Source organism: Capricornis sumatraensis, chromosome 16, assembly GCF_032405125.1.
Source record: "Capricornis sumatraensis isolate serow.1 chromosome 16, serow.2, whole genome shotgun sequence".
Taxonomy (NCBI): Eukaryota; Metazoa; Chordata; class Mammalia; order Artiodactyla; family Bovidae; genus Capricornis; species Capricornis sumatraensis.
The window spans coordinates 7,320,632-7,334,473 of NC_091084.1; the positions used below are offsets into that span (position 1 = coordinate 7,320,632).

The 13,842-nt window shown below is 36.2% G+C and overlaps 1 protein-coding gene across 1 annotated transcript in view; it reads right to left on the minus strand.

The window, feature by feature from the left end:
* The window catches only part of DYNC2H1 (dynein cytoplasmic 2 heavy chain 1), a 388,661-nt gene that overhangs the window by 146,967 nt on the left and 227,852 nt on the right, over positions 1-13,842 (minus strand). Inside the window, exons 78-80 of the mRNA XM_068988126.1 lie at positions 11,187-11,297; positions 6,163-6,318; positions 4,047-4,122 (exon numbers count right to left, since the gene is read on the minus strand). Of these exons, the coding sequence (XP_068844227.1) occupies positions 4,047-4,122; positions 6,163-6,318; positions 11,187-11,297 (343 nt within the window). The remainder of the gene's footprint in view (positions 1-4,046; positions 4,123-6,162; positions 6,319-11,186; positions 11,298-13,842) is intronic.

Below are 13,842 nucleotides of genomic sequence, written 5' to 3' on the forward strand. Positions count from 1 at the left end.
TAGACCTACCAAAGAAGGTCAAAGACCCATACCCTGAAGATACAAATGAAAGAAACTGAAGACAGCATAAACAGAAGGAAAGATATCCTGTGTCCTTACACTGTAAGAATCTATATTGTTAAAATGACCATACTACCCAAGGCAATCTATGGACTCAATGCAATCCCTATCAAATTACCATTGGCATTTTTCAGAGAACTGGAACAAAAACAAAATGTTTAATTCTATGGAAACACAAAAGATCCTGAATAGACAAGACAACTTTGAGAAAGAATAATGAAGCTGGAGGAATCAAACTCCCTGACTCCAGACAATACTACAAAGCTATAGTAGTCAAAACAGTGTGGTACTGGCCCCAAAACAGACACCTAGATCAATAGATCAGAATAAAAAGCCAAAGAGCAAATCCACACACTAAGGGCCAATTAATCTACAGCAAAAGAAGCCAAGAATATACAATGGAGAAAAGACAGTCTTCAGTAAGTGGTTCTGGGAAAACTGGATAGCTATATGTAAAAGAATGAAATTGGAACATACTCTAACATGAAATACAAAAATAAGCTAAATATGGATTAAAGACTTAAATGTGAGACTGGATATTATAAAACTCCTAGAGGAAAACATAGGCAGGATATGCTTCGACATAAATCATAGCAATATTGTTTTGGACCTGTCTCCTAAAGAAAAATGAGTAAAAATGAAAAAGTGAGACTTAATTAAACTTAAAAGGTTTTTTATAACAAAGAAAACCATCAACAAAAACAAAAAGATAACGTATGGAATGGTAAAAAAATATTGGCAAACAGTGAGACCAACAGGGGATTAACTTCCAAAATATACAAACAGCATTTTGTATACAAAATATACAAACATAATTCAATATCAAAAAAACCCAAAACTGAACAAAAAAAACAGATAGAAGACCTAAATAGACATTTCTCCAAAGAAGACATACAGATGGCCAACAGGCACATGAAAACATGCTCAATATTGCTAATTATTAGGAAAATGCAAAAGAAAACTACAATGAGGTCATAATGGCCATCATTAAAAAGTCTACAAACAATAAATTCTAGACTGTGTGGAGACAAGGGAAGCCTCTAGCACTTTTGGTGGGAATGTAAATTGATACAACCACTATGGAGAACAGTAAGGAAGTTCCCTAAAAAAACTACACATAGCGTTACCATATGATCTTGCAATCCCACTCCTGGGCATATATCCAGGAATGATGAAAACTCTAATTAAAAAAGAAACTTGTACTCAACATTCATAAAGCACTATTTACAAGAGCCAAGACATGGAAACAACCTAAGTGCCCATCAAAAGATGAATGGATAAGGAGGAAATGGTATATGTGTAAATATATATATATACCCACGTGCATGTGCGCACGTGCGTGTGCGCGCGCGCGCACACACACACACACACACACACACAGAGGAGAATACTACTCAGCCATAAAAAAGGATAAAATAATACCATTTGCAGCATATAGATGGACCTAGAAATTATTATACTAAGTCATACAGGAAAACAAACAAACAAATATCATAAGATATCATTTATATCACTTTGCTGACAAAGGTCTGTCTAGTCAAAGCTATAGTTTTTCCAGTAGTCATGTATGGCTGTAACAGTTGGACCATAAAGAAAGCTGAGCACCAAAGAATTGATGCTTTTGAGTTGTGGAAAAGACCCTTGAGAGTCCCTTGGACTCAAGGAGATCCAACCAGTCCATCCTAAAGGAAATCAGTCCTGAATATTCATTGGAAGGACTGATGCTGAAGGTGAAGCTACAAACTTTGGCCACCTGATGCAAAGAACTGACTCTATGGAAAAGACCCTGATGCTGGCAAAGATTGAAGTCAGGAAGAGAAGGGGATGAAAGAGTATGAGACAGTTGGATGGCATCACCGACTTGATGGACATGAGTTTGAGCAAGCTCCAGAACTTGGTGATGGATATGGAGGCCTGGCATGTTGCAGTCCATGGGGTCGCAAAGAGTCGGACATGACTGAATGACTGAACTGAACTAACTGATCACTTATATGTGGAATCTAAAAAAAATGATGAACTTATTTGTAAAACAGAAATAAACTCACAGACACAGAAAACAAACTTATGGTTACCAAAGAGGACATAGGGGGTGGGATGAATTTGGAATTAACAGATACACACCACTACATATAAAATAAACAACAAAGATATACGATATAGCACTGGGAACTATATTCAATATCTTGCCATAATCTATATAGAAAACAATCTGAAAAAGGACACACACACACACACATATATATGTACAACAGAATCACTTCTCTGTACACATGAAACACTGTAAGCCAACTATACTTCAATAAAATTAAAACAAAAAGAAGAAAACTTCAAAAAAATGGGACTTGGCCACATGCTAGATGTCTATCCTTATCCTTTTGTGGAAACAAGTTACATAATAAATTCTCATGCCATTAATTTAACAAACAATAACAGTGCCTACTACCATGGGATATGCTCTGCTGCAGGTGTTAAGGAGATAAAGAGCAAAAAACATAGCCAGAGACCTTGCTCAATATAGATTAAACTTAGTTGAAAGAGATGAACATAATTTTAAAAATAAATGAATGAATAAGAAAGCACCTCTAATGTATTAAAACAATAAAGCAGAACAAGGGAATAGAGAACAACTGGAAGATTACTTTAGATTTGGCGGTAATAAAAAACTTTTCTGAAGAGGACACCACTCAGACAAGATGTGAATGAGAAAAGGAGAAAACCACGTAAAGATCTGGAAGAAGAGCATTGCAGACAAAAGGAAGGATACCCATCAAAACCTTCAGGTAGGAACAAGCCTGGTTTGTTCAAGGAACAGAAAGAAGATAAATGTGGCTGGCTATAGGCTTTAAAAGGAAACTGTCTGCTTTACTTTACTTTTGGCCTCCCTGGTGGCTCAGCTGGTAAAGAACCAACGTGCAACACGGGAGACCTGGGTTCAATCCCTGGGTTGGAAAGATCCCCTGGAGAAGGGAAAGGCTACCCACTCCAGTATTCTGGCCTGGAGAATCCTATGGACTATATAGTCCATGGGGTCACAAAGAGTCGGACACAACTGAGAGACTTTCACTGTCACTTTAATTTTCTAAAAAATAAATTTGGTTACTCTGTGGAGAATTTTTGAAAGAAGCTATTGCTTGGACCACCAAGGCATTGATGAAGCTGAAAAAACTGAACAGAATTTCAATGTGACTTGGACATGAAGGGGACAGAAACTGCCAAAACACTGGATGTCTGAGGATTAAAAAAAGAGAAGAATCCAGGGTGACTGTTGGGTTTTGAAGCTGAACAACGACATGGATGGTGGTACCACTTACTGGAACGGGGCAGACTCAGGGAAGAGTACTTTGGCAAGGCTGCCGGGTGGGAGGGAAAGACAAGAATCTAGAGTTCTGTTTGGGATGGTTTTAAGCTACATACTCTTCTCTTCCTCTACACTCTGGTGTCCCCTTGAGTTGGCCCTGAACAGTGACCCTCAGGGATTGGACCAGTCCTGTCTTCCGGAGGCAGCAAGTTAGGTGGTCTCAAGGGATCTTATTGTATGGTTTTGTTTGCTGTCCTATTTTACTCTATTATTTGTACCTTTATTCCTGATTTCACTTAATCGCACAATTATGATTCCACAGATTCTTAGTCTACCATATTCCTGAATTTTAATAGCTCCTTTAAAAATTATTAATAATTCAGTTATAAATAATTCAGTAGAAGCCTGAAACTGCTGAAGGCCACAAAGTAAAGACAAAGTCTTCCTAGCTTTCTGCTTCCTGGGAGCTACAGATCAATCAGAAATCTAACGGATTATATCAAAACTAATGACCACAATCAATAATATAAAAACTTTCACAAGCATAGCATTCAGAACATAAAATACAAAATATAAAGCAAGTTTTATAATAGGAAGTCAAGTCACTCTTGAAAAAAACATATTTTTAATAAGACCTCAAGTTTTTCCATTGACACCAGAGATCAAAGTTTTCATCATGAGAACTTACCATCAAAGAGCCTGTCAATAATGTTGTACCCAGCTCGAAGATCTGATAAAGAAAACTCATAAAACTTGGTCCAACCCTATCAAAACAAATTTAAAAATGTTAAAGAACTATAAGCAGTATTCAAAGATATATATGCATGTATAACTGTCCTTATACTCTTTAAAAGAAAATTCACTATAGGCTAAAAGAAAAAATACAGCCCCTGAGAATTAATAAAAACAATAAGATAATACAGCTAAACTTTACTGAGTATTACATAAAATATGTAAATTTATACAGCATTTTTGAAGGACATCCAAGAAGTGGTGAAGAGCTGGTGTCTTGGGAATATAAACTGAGTAGCAGGGGATAAGGAAGGAGGAGACTAAATTTTAATTTGGAAGCATTCTCATTGCTTTTAAACTTATGCTATGTGTCACAACAAAAAAATGAAATCTAACTTTGTTTTTAAAATGCAAGTTTTGCTTTCTCAATAAAAGTGCATCATTATTTTTCATGTATCCATCAGGATTAATTGGTACATTAAGCTAAGGACAATTGTCACAGAAATTAGGGAAAAAGGCTTTAGGGGAAGGTAAGCCTGGCCACTTCCAAACTACAGCTTTTTAGGAATGATTCCTTCAGCAAGTTAATTATCATTGAAATTCATGGTCCCACCTTTGTAAAATGAAAATAATAAGCATACTCTTTGATAAGTATCATACATAACTGTATGAAACAACACACTGCTGTTATTATTTACTCTTCCACTAGTCTGACAAGTATTTATTGTCAGGCTGTGTGCTAGGCACTGGGTTAAGCACTTCTAAACACACATTTATCTCATTTAATCCTCACAATGAAGGTAAATATGATCATTGTACAGTCAAGGGAACTGTTGCTAATCAGGAGTTAAAGTAATTTACTGAAGCAAGGAAATTCTAGAGTCAGGACTCAAACTGCAGAACCTTTGCTCTCATTTTGACATGTAACTGAAATATAGAGAAAGGCTCAAAGGTGGGCACATGAGGAGGGCAGTTTGGGGAAAGAGTATCCCAACATAAGCAGACAAAGTTTAACAAAGAAGACAGGAAAAGTTTAAAGATGGAAGAGCAACAAAATTTGGGGCAAAGATAGGCATTTGGAGAGAAAGTGAGAGATCGGTACCAGGTAGGACTGCCATAGCAATGAAAAAACGTGGTCTATTGGTAGTTTGGGGCTTCCCTGGTGGCTCAGAGGTTAAAGCATCTGGCTACAATCTGGGAGACCTGGGTTCAATCCCTGGGTTGCGAAGATCCCTTAGAGAAGGAAATAGCAACCCACTCCAGTATTCTTGCCTGGAGAATCCTATGGACGGAGGAGCCTGGTAGGCTGCAGTCCATGGGGTCGCAAAGAGTAGGACACGACTGAGCGAATAGTTCATTGGTGGTTTAACAAAAAAAGCCAAGGCTATAGTGAGAACACTCAATGGACTCAAAGACAATAAAGAAGTCTCATGTGACTGTGGTGTCGAGTACAAATGGGAAGTGTAGGGAGGCTATGGATAAAACACTGTATCAAGAATAACTCCCATGCTTCTAACGTAAGTAGACAGATATTAATGCCTACTATTGAGCAGGCTATACTGAAGGAAAAATAGGTATGAGAATTCAGTTTTTGAACACTGAGATGACTGTGAGAATTTAACCATAAAAATAATACCTTAACAATGATGGGTTATGACGGTTCACACATCGTTCTCAACACTTTAATTCAAAATGATATAAACTAGATGGCCAGAAGATTAACAGAAAAGATGGAATTAGAGATATACATTTATAAACCATGGGGCCTCCCTGGTGGCTCAGATGATAAAGAATCTGCCTGCAGTCCCAGGTTCAATTTCTGAGTCAGGAAGATCCCCTAGAGAACACAATGGCTACCCACTCCAGTATTGTTGCCTGGAGAATTCCATGGACAGAGGAGCCTGGCAGCCTGCAGTATACGTGGTCACAGTCAGACACAACTAAGTGATTAACACCACACAAATCATGAAATCAAATTAAGACATAATAGTTAGCTACTTACACTAAATTGTAAAAATATTCTAATAAAAACTGTTCACCTTAGAATATATCCAAGACATGCTCTTACTCACCTGTGGAATGTAATTCCTTCTTTCTTGGCATGTAGCATGAAACCATGCAAAACTGAAGAGAGCATGAGCCCGATGTATGTTATCTTTTTTGCTAATTTGCTCAGGAGTCCAAGATTCATAAGTACGCATTAAATTCTTCTTTAAACCTGGAGGTGACTAGAGAAAAAATAATGAATCTATTGTTTAAAACCTTACAAATAAATCAGTATTTAACATACTTGAAAACATATTTTAATGAAGAAAATTTTCATCATTACCAAGATTAATAAACTATTTTAATGTTAACTTCAAAATGTATAAATATAAAACAAGTTTTAAAATCCTTACACCTAATAGCCCATCTCAAAATTTTAACATAATTTTTTAATTTTAAAAACCTACATAACCAAATTGGTTCCAAATACTGTCACTCTGCTTATTTAATTTATATGCAGAGTACATCATGCAAAATGCCAGGCTAGATGAAGCACAAGATGGAATCAAGCTTTGCCAGGAGAAACATCAATAACCTCAGATATGCAGATGAAACTACCCTTATAGCAGAAAGTGAAGAGGAACTAAAAAGCCTCTTGATGGAAGTGAAAGAGGAGAGAGAAAAAGTTGGCTTAAAACTCAACATTCAAAAAACTAAGATCATGGCATCCAGTCCCATCACTTCATGGCAAATAGATGGGGAAACAATGGAAACCATGACAGATTTTATTTTCTTGGGCTCCAAAATCACTACAGATGGTGACTGGAGCCATGAAATTAAAAGATGCTTATTCCTTGGAAGAAAAGCTATGACCAGTCTAGACAGCATATTAAAAAGCAGAGACATTTCTTTGCCAACAAAGGTCTGTCTATGGTTTTTATTGAAAATAACCACAGCTATAGTTTTTCCAGTAGTCATGTATGGATGTGAGAGTTGGGCCATAAAAGAAAACTGAGCGCCAAAGAACTGATGCTTTTGAACTGTGCTGTTAAAGAAGACTCTTGAGAGTCCCTTGGACTGCAAGAAGATCTAACCAGTCCATCCTAAAGGAAACAGTCTTTTCATTAGAAAGACTGATGCTGAAGCTGAAACTCCAATACTTTGGCCACCTGATCCGAAGTGCTGACTCACTGGAAAAGACCCTGATCCTGGGAAAGGTTGAAGGCAGGACGAGAAAGGGATGACAGAGGATGAGATGGTTGGATGGCATCACTGACTTGAGGGACATGAATTTGAGCAAGCTCCTGGAGTTGGTGATGGACAGGGAATGGTGATGGACAGGTGATGGACTGCATGCTGCAGTCCATGGGGTCACAAAGTCAGACAGGACTGAGCAACTGAACTGACTGACATAACCAGCAATATTCAAAATAACCAAATAAGTTTTATATGACTACTGAAGTATTTTACTGAAACATTCATTTACATTACAAATATGATACTGATTATTACAAGGCAGGTGTTTTATAGTTCAATATGTCAGTTCTTTCTCTCTAGTACTATTTAAAATTCTAGGAGGATTTCAAATTACTCTTTATAATATCAACTAATCTTCCTTGAATATTAGTCCACTTTACTAAGTGCTTATTACCTGACCTTGCTAGGCTTATAACACAAACCAAAACCCAGGAACTGAAACTGTACATTAGACAAATACTACTCAAAAACACTTGTCCACATGTCCAGAATCCATTTATATTATATTGTTAAATTATAAAAATGAAAGAAGAAAAATTATATGAATTCTTGGAAAAAAAACAAAATAAATTTGCTTAATTTGTTTAACCCATTTCAAAAATTCACTTGTTTTAAAAGTAAATTTTCATTGCATTTTTTCTTAAATAAAAACTTTTCTTAAATTAAAAGAAAAAGTACCCACGTACTTTTACTAAGTACATTTTCAAATGTACACTTTTAAAATGAAAATGTTTTGTTTATGAAAACAAAGCTTCTAAAAATTCTCGTAGAATAAACCAAATTTCTTGAGCACTAAGGGAACTGAACAATCACCTAGGGTTTTTAAAGCCCTATACTAAAGATTATGCAAAATGAATAAACCATATACAGTTTCAGAGAGAATCATACACAAATACAGACTATCAGAAAATGACAAAATGTAAATGGCAACCCACTCCAGTATTCTTGCCTGGAGAATTCCACAGACAGAGGAGCCTGGTGGGCTCCATAGGGCAAAGTTAAGTCCATGGGGTCACAAAGAGTCAGACATGACTGAGCAACTAAACAAAACACCAGTATGTCAAATTATAAGATAAATTAAAATATATACTCAACTGAAAATTCACAGGCTTAAAATAATTGAAATTATTTCAAGTTAATATAAATAAATTAAGCATTCCACATAAGAAATTAGAAATAACAGAAGCCAATACAAATCTAAGGAAATTATAACAAAAAAAAAGCAGGAAATTCAGTGATTAGAAAATAATAAGAAAAAGTAAATCAGTAAGTATGACACTGATTATTTGCAATAAATTTTAAAACAACTTAGCAAAAAGATTAGAGATAATAAAATGAATATTTAGCAATTTTTAAATACAATAATATGTGTATACATATATGCACATATACAGTAATAATTTTGAACACAGTGAACTATACTATTTCTGGGAATAATTAAAATCTTTTATACTAATTTAAGAAATACAAAAAAATTCACCAATAATTTAAATGAATCTGAAAATCTTCATAAAAATGTGATCAAATTACTTCCTAAAAAAGGATACCAAAAGAGGCTGTACAGTAAGTTAAAATAGTTAAGGAACCTCTGATATACTGCATGCATGCATGCTAAGCAGCTTCATTCATGTCCATCTCTGTTTGACCCTATGGACTGTAGCCACCAGGCTTCTCTGTCCATGGGATTCTCCAGGCAAGAATATTGATATGGACCATGCCCTCCTCCAGAAAATCTTCCCAACCCAGGGGCTGAACCCATGACTCTTGAGTCTCCTGCATTGGCAGGCAGGTTCTTTACCACTAGCGCCACCTGCAAAGACCTGATACATTAACTCTTTATTTATTGAAATATTACTGTATTCTTCCTACATGCCAGGTATTATATGAGTGAAAAAAAAAAAAGGCAAGAGAAACATAGCCCTTGCCTTTATGACTTGAACAATATAGTTCTTCAATATAGTTCAGTAGAAAAGTATACTGAGAGAGTGGCTGGAGAAGATCCTGGAACCGTTCTTTCTTATGAGACATTATAATTGACATTCATTCAATTAACATATTTTCAAGTATTAAATCATTTTTGCAGTCTCTGGATTCTTAGCCTTTTTCCTCCCTACGTAAGGTTTAATGCCTTCAGGTGAAAAGCAGAAGTACTGATATAAAATAGCAAGTAGTTATAAACACTAAGAAGACATTTTTCATCTGAAAAGTGATTATATTCTACAAATTGAGAGAAGATGCAAGTAGAACATTTCAAACCAGTTTTCTTTAAGATTTAATTCAGTTTATTATTTTATTTATGATTTTTATCAGTTACATCATACCATTACTAACACATATAATTTTGGCTATATCATGTTTAGGGGGATCTGTCAAAACATGTTAGAAGGATGGATAGATGGAAGGAAGGAAAGAAGCAAGAAAAAAACAGAAGGAGACAAAGACTGAAAATCCAACTTATATATTTCAAAAAGCAAATGATATGAAAAATGGGTACCCAAGTACAAAAGAATGAAGTTGGACCCTTTACATCAAATACAAAAATTAACTCAAAATAGATTTAAGACCTAAACCTAAGACCTGAAACTATAAAATTTCTACAAGAAAACACAGAGAAAAGGCTTCATAACACCGGATTTGGCAATGACTTTTTCTGGGATGTGCCATGAAAAGCACAGGTAACAAAAGCAAAAACAGACAAATGGGACTATATTAAACTTAAAAATATCTATGCAGCCAGGAAAACAATCAACACAATTAAAAGGAAACCCTATGGAACGAGAGAAAATATTTTTAAGCTGTATATGTGATAAGGGGTTAATATGCAGAAAACCTAAGAACCTCGTAAAACTCAACAACAATTAAAAAAAAAATTCCAATTAAAGACGGGCAAAGAATTGAATAGACAATTCTCCAAAGCAGATATACAAATAGCTGACAAGCATATACAAAGATGTTCAATAGTATTAAATTGCATAGAAATATAAATCAAAACCATAGTGAGTTATCACCTCACACTATTAGGATGGCCCCAATAAAAACATAAAAACAGCAAATAACAAGTGTTGGTAAGGATGCAGAGAAATTGTGTGCTATTGGTGGGAATGTTAAATGGTACACCACAAGGAAACAGTATGGATGTCCCTCAAAAAATTAAAACCAGGATTACCATATGATCCAGAAACCCCACTGCTGAGTATATGTCCAAAAATACTGAAAATATGATCTTGAAGAGATATTTGCCCACCCATGTTCATTGTGACATTATTCATAATAGGCAACAGGTAGAAAATCTAAATGTTTGTGGATGAATGGATAAAGAAAATGTAGTACACACAATATCATTCAGCCTTAAATGAGAAGGAAATCCTGTCATATACTACAATGTGGATGAATCTTGAGGACATCACACCAAGTAAAATAAGCCAGCTACCACAAGATAAACATGCGTGGTTCCACCTATGTGAGTTATCTAAGCAGTCAAACTCATAGAAACAGAAAACAGAATGGTGGCTGCAAGGGTGGAGCAGGAGCAAACAGGGAGTTGCTCTTCAGGAGACACAGGGTCAGTTCTGTGAGATGAAAAAATTCTAGAGACAAGGTACATATGGTTAACACTACTGTACTATACACTTATAAAATGGTTAAGACAGTAAACTTTATATTATGTCTTTTACTACAACAAAACACAACATTAAATAATATATAAAAGAAAAAGGTAAATGCATTTTTGTAAATGTTGTATTAGAAGGTTTTGAATGTTTGCTATAGTAGACAGTTGTCTATGGGACTTTAGAAGGCTTGCAAAGGTTACTGCACTTACACAACTAGTGATTCAAATTTTAAATCTTCATACCTCGTATGTTATCTTCAAACTTGACTGTAACAATATTGGAGTAAAGTTGGGATGGACTTCCGCAGTGAGCCAAAGACGAAAGGTATCTTTAGGTTGAAGAGTATTCAATTCCTTGTTTTCAAAAACAAGAATAAAATTCTACTTAAATACACACACGGATTTCCATTTTATAAATAAATATACTATTAATAAGTAAGTATCTTAATTAAATCTTTCTCTGACATTCTGATATGTTTCTTAATGTTCTGATTATATTCCCTTTAAATTTTCATCTTGTCTGTTACTAGCTCAGTGGAATAGGTAAGAACTTGGATCTAGAACTGGGTGAACTGGATTGAAATCCAAATTCTGCCACTTACTTGCTGTGTGACTTTGGGGGATTCTTTGATTTACACTCTCTAAACAAGGATAATAATAGTACCTACTCTCATAGGATAGTGTAAAATACTTAAAATAGGGCCCAACACAGAGTAAATACAAAATAAATATTAGTTGTAATCACTATGCCTAAACTACAAGCCATCTTCAGGCCTTCAAGTCCTTACTGCTTCCATTCACACTTCCACAAAGATATATAATGATATCAATTCCTTTTCAATACTATTTTTAGTATCCCATATTGCCTATAATACTCAAAATTCACCATTCAAATTCACTCAAATTCTTCTGCCCGTGCTGTATGCTTTAGTCACTTATTCAAGTATTTGTCTCTGTGTCTTTATTCCTCAGATTCTTTCTGCCTGTTAGGTGAATTTAAAAATAACCTGTAATTTATATCCATACAATTCATCCAAACTTCCCAAAAGAATAGCAAAACATTTAAAGTAATTTTTTAACTTTTATAATCTACCCTATATATGCTGCAAAAACTTATGCAGCTCAATACAAGGAAAGCAACCAACCCAATGAAACAGTGGAAGAACTAAACAAACATTTCTCCAAAGAAGACACACAGATGGCCACCAAACATATGAAAAGATGCTCAATATCGCTCATTATTAGAGAAATCACATCACTTAGAATGGACATCATCAAAAAAATCTACAAAACTAAATACCGGAGAGGGTGTGGGAAAAAAGGCAATGCTTTTGCACTGTTGGTGGGAATGTAAATTGATACAGTCACTATGAATTTTAAGGAATCTCCATATTTTTCTCCATAGTGAAAACTACCATATGACCTGGCAATTCCACTACTGCACATACCCCCCAAACCATAATTGAGAAAGACACATCTACACCAGCCCTCGGATTTCTTTGGAAGGAATGATGCTAAAGCTGAAACTCCAGTACTTTGGCCACCTCATGTGAAGAGCTGACTCATTGGAAAAGACTTTGATGCTGGGAGGGATTGGGGGCAGGAGGAGAAGGGGACGACAGAGGATAAGATGGCTGGATGGCATCCCTGACTCGATGGACGTGAGTCTGAATGAACTCCAGGAGTTGGTGATGGACAGGGATGCCTGGCGTGCTGCAATTCATGGGGTTGCAAAGAGTCGGACACGACTGAGCGACTAAACTGAACTGAACTGAACACCAATGTTCACTGAAGCACTATTTACACTAGCTAGGACATGGAAGCAACCTAGATATCCACTGGCAGATGAATGGATAAAGAAGTTGTAGTACACATGCTGCTACTGCTGCTAAGTCACTTCAGTCGTGTCTGACTCCATGTGACCCCATAGACGGCAGTCCACCAGGCTCCCCCGTCCCTGGGATTCTCCAGGCAAGAACACTTGGAGTGGGTCGCCATTTCCTTCTCCAACACAATGGAATATTACTCAGCCATAAAAAAGGAACAAACTGAGTCAGTTCCAGTGAGTTGGCTGAATCTAGAGCCTATTATACAGAGTGAAGTAGAAAAACAAATTTTGTATATTAACACATATATACAGAGTCTAGAAAAAATGGTACCGATGAACCTATTTGCAGGGCAGGAATTGAGATACAGACATAGAGAAGAGACTTTGGACCTAGCAGGGGAAGGAGAAGGTGGGACAAACTGACAGAGCACCATTGTCATCGATACGCTACCACGTGTAAAACAGATAGCTAGTGGGAAGCTGCTGCATACACAGACGGCTCAATCTAGCACTCTGTAACAACCAAGAGAGGTGGGGTGGGTCGCGGGTGTGGGGAGAGGTTCCGGGGGAGGGGACGTATGTGGACTTGTGCCTGATCCATGTTGTTGCATGACAGAACCAACACAATATTGTAAAATAATTATTCTCCAGTTAAAAATAAATGAAAAAAACGAAACAAAACAAAACCAGAAACAGACTCACAGACATAAAGAATCAGACCTGTGGTTGCCAAGGGGGAGGGAGAGAGAGACGGATGGGGTCTTTGGGGCCAGTGGATGCAAACTACTGTATTTAGGATGGATAAACGACAAGGGCCTACCGTATAGCACAGGGAAGTGTACCTAGTCTCCCGGGATCAACCATAAGGGAATGTAGGCATGTACAGCTGACTCACTCTGCTGTACAGCAGCAGAAATTAGCACATGTGGACAAAAACTAATGCAATGCTGTAAAGCAATTATCCTTCAATTAAAAATAAAGTTTTAAAAAGAAATTAGCACCACATTGTAAATCAACTATACTCCAGTTTTTTTACTTGTCTGCAGAATAGAAAAAATTCCAATTAAGATT